Raw genomic sequence first — 7,261 nt, 5'->3', positions numbered from 1 at the left:
CAGCAACCTCAAACTCTTGGGCTGAAACGATTCTCTTACCTCAGCCTCCAAAGTAGCCAGGACTACAGGCGCCCGCCACAATGCCTGGCTATTTTTTTGTTGCAGTTGTCACTGTTGTTTAGCTGGCCCAAGCTGGGTTCAAACCTGCCACATTTGGTATATGTGGCCAGCACCATAACCACTGTGCTACAGGCGTGGAGCCTTCAGCTCCATTTTAGTTGGTGTCCTCCCTCCTCACACATACCTCAGCTTCCAACTGCTCCTTTTTTTTGAGACAGAGTCTCACTATGTTGCCCTCGGTGGAGTGCCATAGCATCACAGCTCACAGCAACCTCAAACTCTTGGTCTTAAGCAATTCTCTTGCCTCAGCCTCCCACGTAGCCTGTAGTCCCCTACAGGCACCCGGCTATTTTTTTATTGCAGTTGTTTAGCTGGTCCGGCCGGGTTCAAACCCGCCACCCTCAGTGTATGTGACTGGCGCCATAACCGCTGTGCAATGGGTGCTGAGCCCCAACTGCTCCTTCTAACCCTGTTGTTCACTTCAACACAAGTATTTCTGAACACTAGAGAATTATATATCTGGGACGAGCCTTTGCTTCTACAAAGGAGGAAATTTAGGCTCTGATGTGAAAAGGATTTGGCCAGCATCTTTGCAACTTGATTGGCTTCCTCAGGACTGTAATCTAGTTCTCATACCTCATCCCATGCCATCAGGCACATACTGTGTGCAGAAAGACCTCTCTGGGATAGCCATGAGTGTGGCTGATACAGCCTTTGGTGCCTGAGCAGTGATGGAACAGAAGGCCTGGAGAAAAGGCTCTGGCCTGGAGGGGGTTGCTCTGGTTTGGGTTCTGTCCTTGTTACCCAGTTGGTGGTCCCTATCAGGGAGCAGCTTTTGCAACCTCCTCATTGAAAGGGGAGAGCATATAGATAGAAGGGATGGATTCTTCAAGACTGAAGATGCCTGCAGCAATTGAAGGTTGAAAGGACTGAGAGAAATGGGCTTTAGTGTCCCTGTTCCCAGGTGTGAGGAGGGTCATTCTGGTGGTGAAACAGTTTTCTGTGTGGTTGCCCTGGTGACAGGGCGGTTGTTGCTAGGCACGGGGAGATGGTTACCTCCCTGTGATATGATGTGTGCAGGAGGTTGTCACATCGCCTCAGAGCCCAGAGACTGTGGATCTGGCATGGCAGTCCCCCCCCCCTTCTTCCTACCACCCCCGGGGACTGTCTGCTCTCCTTATCTACCCTGCTGATTCTCTGACCATATATGTCAATTTTGGGGCTCCAAGAATGCAGAAGGACTTAGAACATCCTCTTCTCTGGACTGGTCTGAATTGAAACTCCCTTCCCTCACCCCTACAGCAGAGTTTGTGTTGGGAGACGGCTGCGGGCACAAGGTTCCTGCCCCCAGGGTGTATGCCAGCTACAGCCTCCTGGTCAGATGCCAGATCTGGTGAAACTCAGCTTCAGAGTCAGAGTTGTCTCTTCTCCCTGCTGCTTGTAGCTGCTGTGCTGTCCAGATGCCATGAGCATCCCCTTTCCCATCTTAAAACTAGTGTCAGAAGTTCCCTGTAGAGTAAGGGGAATGTGAGCCCCTAGGTGCCTGCCATTCATGGCAGACAGCATCCATCCCACTGGTTCCAGTCCCAGGGCAAACCCAGCTGAGCCCTGAGCCATGGCCTCTTTTCTAGGACACTGCTCTCTGGCCACCTCCTCTCCCAGGTCAGAGGTGAAGGATGGAGTAGCCAGGACCACAGCTGATCTTTTTCAGGAATGAGGTTTGAAGACCCCTGTGCTCCTTAGGTTCTTGCAACATTTCTACTTGTGTAACTGCTGGGGCCTGGGAGGTTTATGTGCCCCAGGACCACTGAGAAGAGAGATGAGGACCTCTGCCCTTTGCATCTGGGCTGCATGACTGAGCCAGTTGGGCAGTAGGCAGCACAGGACCTGGCATGGCTCTTTCCTCCCCAGCTGGAGGATCTGGAGGGAGGCGCCGAGCTGTGCCATCCTCTGCCCCAGCTGCTGCTTCTGGCATTACGCCTGAACTGTGGAGCCAGGAGAACCCAGAGCTACATGGAGCTCTTGGCAGGGATGGGAAGTATTGAGGAACAGGGACAGGGAGTGTGGGAGAAGAAAGAGTGGGGATGCGAAGGGGGTGCAGAGAAGTCACAGAAGGTGAAAAGAAGAGGTCACCTACCTGCCACCCTCCTTCCCTTTTCCTAGGTTTCTCTCAGGTTCTGCAGGGTAAGGCTGCAGGAGAAAAGTTTGGCCATGGATCCACTCTCAGAGCTGCAAGATGACCTGACCTTAGATGACACCAGCCAAGCTCTGAACCAGCTGAAGCTGGCCTCCATTGATGAGAAGAACTGGCCTTCAGATGAAATGCCCGACTTCCCCAAGTCAGGTGGGCATTGCCAGCTCCCAGGGGCCTTAGAGGGAGAGGCCCCTTCCTACTGAAGGGGACCCCAGGAGGGCAGGATGAGGGCAGCAGACCAGTTCCAGGGTCAGGCTGGGAGCATGAGCCTTACTGGGGGGAGGGCCAGACAGCAGGAAGAGAGAGCACTGTACTAAGCCCCTGGATTGACCTTGCCATGTTCCTCAGATGACTCCAAAAGCAGCTCCCCGGAACCTGTCACACACCTGAAGTGGGATGACCCTTACTACGACATTGCGCGGCACCAGATTGTGGAGGTGGCAGGTGAGCACACCAGCATTGTGCCCTTTTCCTCACACAGTCTGTGCCCCTGGTTTGAAGTCAGCCCTTCACACCACAGGGGCAGGGCTTAGAGCACCTGAGTGCATGCACCATTCTTTTTTTTTTTTTTTTTTTTTTTTTTGCAGTTTTGGCCAGGGCTAGGCTTGAACCCTCCACCCCTGGTATATGAGGCCGGTGCCCTACTCCTTGAGCCACAGGCACTGCTCTCATGTTCCATTCTTTTTTTTTTTTTTTTTGAGACAGAGCCTCAAGTGGTCCCTCTGGGTAGAATGCTGTGGCATCACAGCTCACAGCAACCTCCAACTCCTGGGCTCAAGCGAGTATCCTGCCTCAGCCTCCCAAGTAGCTGGGACCACAGGCGCCCGCCACAACACCTGGCTATTTTTTTTTGGTTGCAGCCATCGTTGTTTTGGCGGCCCGGGCTGGAGTGGAACCCACCACCTTAGGTATATGTGGCTGGCACCTTAGACACTTGAGCCACAGGCACCAAGCCTCATGCATCATTCTAAAAGCACAGACTTGTCTGTGATTGCCATTCAAGATGTTCACCTCCAACTTCATCCACATCTATGACCCTCTTGTCTCCATTTGTAGACAGTATGTAGAAGGCAGTGTGGCCTAGTGGCTTTGAATTCAGAAAGCTATTTCCTCCTGGGGTTGCTGAGAGGATTACAACTGGGGCCTTATCCAGAGCTAGAACATAGTAGGCCTGAATAAGTGGCCTTTCCTTTCCTTTCGTCTCCTGCCATTCCCCTCCCTTACCTTTGCCCTGAAGTCAGCTTTCCCACCCAACCAGTTACTGGGAGGAGGGGGAGCTGGTCCGGAGAGGCCCTGTGACTTCCTGGAGCTTCAAGTTGCTGGCACTGGTGGTGCCCTACAGAGAGTGGGTGTGTTCCCGCCAAGTCTCTGCCTTAGGGAGCTCCCTCCTTCCCATTCATAAGGCAGGACTCAAAAGAGACAGGAGCAGGGCAGGCAGTGGGATGCTTGTGTGCTGGTTCCTGTGTTAGGGTCCTCTGCTAGAAGAAGCAATCGCAATTGTAGTACTTTTTCTTTTTTCCCCTAATGTACGTTTGTTCTTGGTGGTGAGACCACTGCAGCCCGTGGTGGCAGTAGGAGGACAGGGGAGCCAAGTGAAACATGGTCCCTGGAGCCCATCATAGTGCTGGCTGAGGCAGCTCTGGAAGAAGCTATGTGCCTCCAGGCATCTACCCATGGGATGCTGATCTCAGAGAAGGATAGTGCAGTTGAGAGGGTTGCCCCTAAGGTCAAAGGTATTTCCAAGGCATTTGTGTTTCTGGTGCCTGCCCTGGCCCAGGTTGGAGGTATTGCCTCTGGTCTATCTCACCTGCTACAGAAACAAAGCTGAGAGTTCTTACCTGACCTGGTCCTGACCAAGGCACAGGAGAATCACCCTGAAGGTTCTGAACTTCTGAACCTGCATGGGATGTAGGAAATGTCTGATGTGAAGGAGTCTCTGTCCTGACATCCTCCTGGCATAGATCAGGTCAAGTCACAAGGCAGAGCCAGGGGCCTGACTGTCTTCATGGCTGTGGGTGACCCCTCTTCCCCCTGCAGGCAGAGCTGCAGCTTGTTTCTATTTCCCCAGGGTGTGATGAACCTGAGGGGGCCGAGCCAGGTAGGTGTCAGTCCTGGGTTTTGGTGCTTGGCATCTCTGGGCTGTGGATCAGGAGGGGCTCTTGGTGGAGGTCAGGTGGGGCAAGCTTAATTGCGGCCCCACCCTGGGGAGCTGGGAGCTGGTGATGCCTGGGAGCTGGAAATAGCGAAAGATTTATAGGAAGTAGGACAGGGCTGAAACTGTTTGGGGGCACATCCAGAGCCAAATGGAAAGGAACTGGTGGGAGGGAGGGGCCTGTGCAATGGCTTAGCCTCGATGCTGGCCCAGAGAACCTCTGGGTGGTGTTGTCCCCCATGCATGTGCCTTGCTGACTGAGAGGAGTCTAGATCAGCAGCACCAGAGCGATACTTATTTGATGAGACCCTGGGGGTGTCCCCAAGAGGCCAGGTGCTAGAAACCAGAGAAAGAGCCCTTGCTGGAAGGGAGGGTGGGTTATGCCCTAAACTCTTCTGTAACCCTGCCTTTGCAAGCAGTGGCTGGTGTGCTCCATGGTCAAATGTGACTCAGTCCAAGTGGGTTCTTTCCAGATGTGAACTGGTAAGTGTTAGGAGTTGGCTGTCCAGAAAGGGGGAAAAGGGCCATTGTAGTATTTGTAATTTTTTTTTCTTTTTTTGAGACAGAGTCTCATTATGTCGCCCTCAGTAGAGTTAGAGGGCGTTACAGCTCACAGCAACCTCAAACTCTTGGGCTTAAGAGATTCTCTTGCCTCAGCCTCCCAAGAAGCTAGGACTACAGGCGCCCACCACAATGCCTGGCTAATTTTTTGTTGTTGCAGTTGTCATTGTTTAGCAAGCCTGGGTCAGGTTCGAACCCGTCAGCCTTGGTGTATGTGGCTGTTGCCATAACCACTGTGCTATGGGTGCCAAGCCAGCATTTGTAATTTCTATAGCAGCAGATTTCAACCTACCAACGTGATGTCAAATTGGCTTGCAAAATCCCTGACAACTGAACAATTTAACAAATGTGTGAGCTGTCTCCAGCACACAGCTGACTCTATCAGCCCCAGCGCCTCACCCCCAGGTGCCTGGTTTGCTCTGCCAGTTGTGGGTGGGGCAAGGCAGCTGGTCTGGTGGTGTCCAGAATGACGGCTAGAGGAGCTGTCCCCAGGCTGATTAACACCCAGGCCTCACTAGGAGAGCGTCTGGCTAGTGTCTGGGGAAGGCAGAAGAGTTATTCTCAGGTGACTTTCTCTTCCTGGTGCTTTGCATGAATGTTGCACCTCCCTCCTTATGGTGCCTTCTCCAGTGCTCTGGAGCCACTAGAGCTTCTCTTGCTTAAATCTCCAGGGCAGAAGTCTACTGTCTTCTGAGATCAAGAGAGGAGTTCTAGGCCTCCTTTGTGCTCCTGGTAAAACAGCCAGCCTGCTGAAGACCACTGGGCTGGCTTGGTGCCTGTGGCTCAACCAGCTAAGGTGCCAGCCACATACACCTAAGGTGGCAGGTTCGAATCCAGCCTGGGCCCACCAAAAACAACAATGATCGGCTTGGTGCCTGTGGCTCAAGTGGCTAAGGCATCAGCCACATACACCTAAGGTGGCAGGTTCGAATCCAGCCCGGGCTGCCAAACAACACGGCTGCAACCAAAAAAAATAGCCAGGCGTTGTGGCAGGCGCCTGTGGTCCCAGCTACTTGGGAGGCTGAGGCAGGAGACTCGCTTGAGCCCAGGAGTTGGAGGTTGCTGTGAGCTGTGATGCCATGGCACTCTACCCAGGGGGATAGCTTGAGGCTCTATCTCAAAAAAAAAAAAAAAAAAAAAAGACCACTGGGCTACCTGAGGATTTTGGCTATGGGACCCTGCTCTCTAGGAAGTGAGAGGGCAGAGGCAAACCCTGGGGCTACTCATCTTCTTCTCATTCCTTGCCTGCCTGGGAGTTTTGCTATCTGAATGACCCCTCACTGACCTCCCCCCAGTCTGCATCCAAGTTTCACTCAATTAGTGTTCATAGAACTTTGGGACAAGACCTGTAGTCATTATTGGGGATTCAGTAAGGAAAAACACATATTCCCTCTTTCAAGAAGCTTGTAGACTAGTGAAGTGGTTCTTAAAAGCAGTCACCATCCTCCTTGAGACTATGAAAGGTATTGTCAGGGTATAGATCTTTTTCTCTAGAGAAAATAGGCATGTGCTTGTAATATTTTTATATAATAATCATGGAGTTGGTGGATCTGCTGAGCACATTGGGGGAGCATTGGGGGTGTCCTGGCTGAGAACTCAAAGCTTCCCATTTATAAGGTGCCATGGCCACCTGAGAGGTGGGTTCACAACTCCTTTCTGAATTCCAGAGCCATGAGCTCACAGACTTTCTGCACTGGGAAGTCCTCAAATCTACCAGCTAATGAGGACTGCCTTACTGCTGAGGGGCAGGGGAAAAGGGACAGAAGGAAAGAATCTTTTGGAAGCCCCCACACTTCTCTGAGCATTTCTCCCCATACCCTGGGCATTTCCTATGTTTAGATGGGAGTAGGCAGATGACCTCTGCCCTTCACTTGATTGTACCTGAGACTGGGTTTGCCATTCTAACCCTTTGTCCCTGGCCCCTACCAGTCTACATTTCCTTCTACTTTCAGAGCCCATGGGAAGCAATTCAGGGTAGACACCTATCCCTAGAGCCATCTCCAGCTGTTCTGGGAGTACCTCAGCACATCAGGATCTAGGCTAGGATATGAAAGAGGAGGTGGTACTTGATCCTTCAAGACAGACCTGCTGGCTCGGCGCCTGTGCCTCAAGCAGCTAAGGCTCCCTCCTGGCCCACCAAACAACAATGGTGGCTGCAACCAAAAAATAGCTGGGTGTTGGGTGTTGTGGTGGGCGCCTGTAGTCCCAGTACTTGGGAGGTGGAGGCAGGAGAATCACTTGAGCCCAGGAATTGGAGATTGCTGTGAGCTGTGATGCCACAGCACTCTACCCAG

At 52.5% G+C, this 7,261-nt stretch overlaps 1 protein-coding gene across 3 annotated transcripts in view; it reads left to right on the top strand.

Annotated features, from left to right (window-relative positions):
* Window positions 1-7,261, top strand: part of ARHGAP1 (Rho GTPase activating protein 1) — a 23,044-nt gene that overhangs the window by 1,853 nt on the left and 13,930 nt on the right. Inside the window, exons 1-4 of one of the 3 annotated variants that reach the window (XM_023509567.1) lie at window positions 1,630-1,778; window positions 2,224-2,404; window positions 2,603-2,698; window positions 4,323-4,352. In XM_023509567.1, coding sequence (XP_023365335.1) covers window positions 2,272-2,404; window positions 2,603-2,698; window positions 4,323-4,352 — 259 coding nt within the window. In that variant the 5' untranslated portion in view covers window positions 1,630-1,778; window positions 2,224-2,271. Of the gene's footprint in view, window positions 1-1,629; window positions 1,779-2,223; window positions 2,405-2,602; window positions 2,699-4,322; window positions 4,353-7,261 lie in introns of those variants that run through there. The other 2 variants (XM_023509569.1, XM_012803012.2) reach the window with 2 other exon arrangements.

This window comes from Otolemur garnettii, unplaced genomic scaffold, assembly GCF_000181295.1.
Source record: "Otolemur garnettii isolate 467f Iridium unplaced genomic scaffold, OtoGar3 scaffold00001, whole genome shotgun sequence".
NCBI lineage: Eukaryota > Metazoa > Chordata > Mammalia > Primates > Galagidae > Otolemur > Otolemur garnettii.
This window is presented reverse-complemented; position numbering and strand designations above follow the sequence as displayed.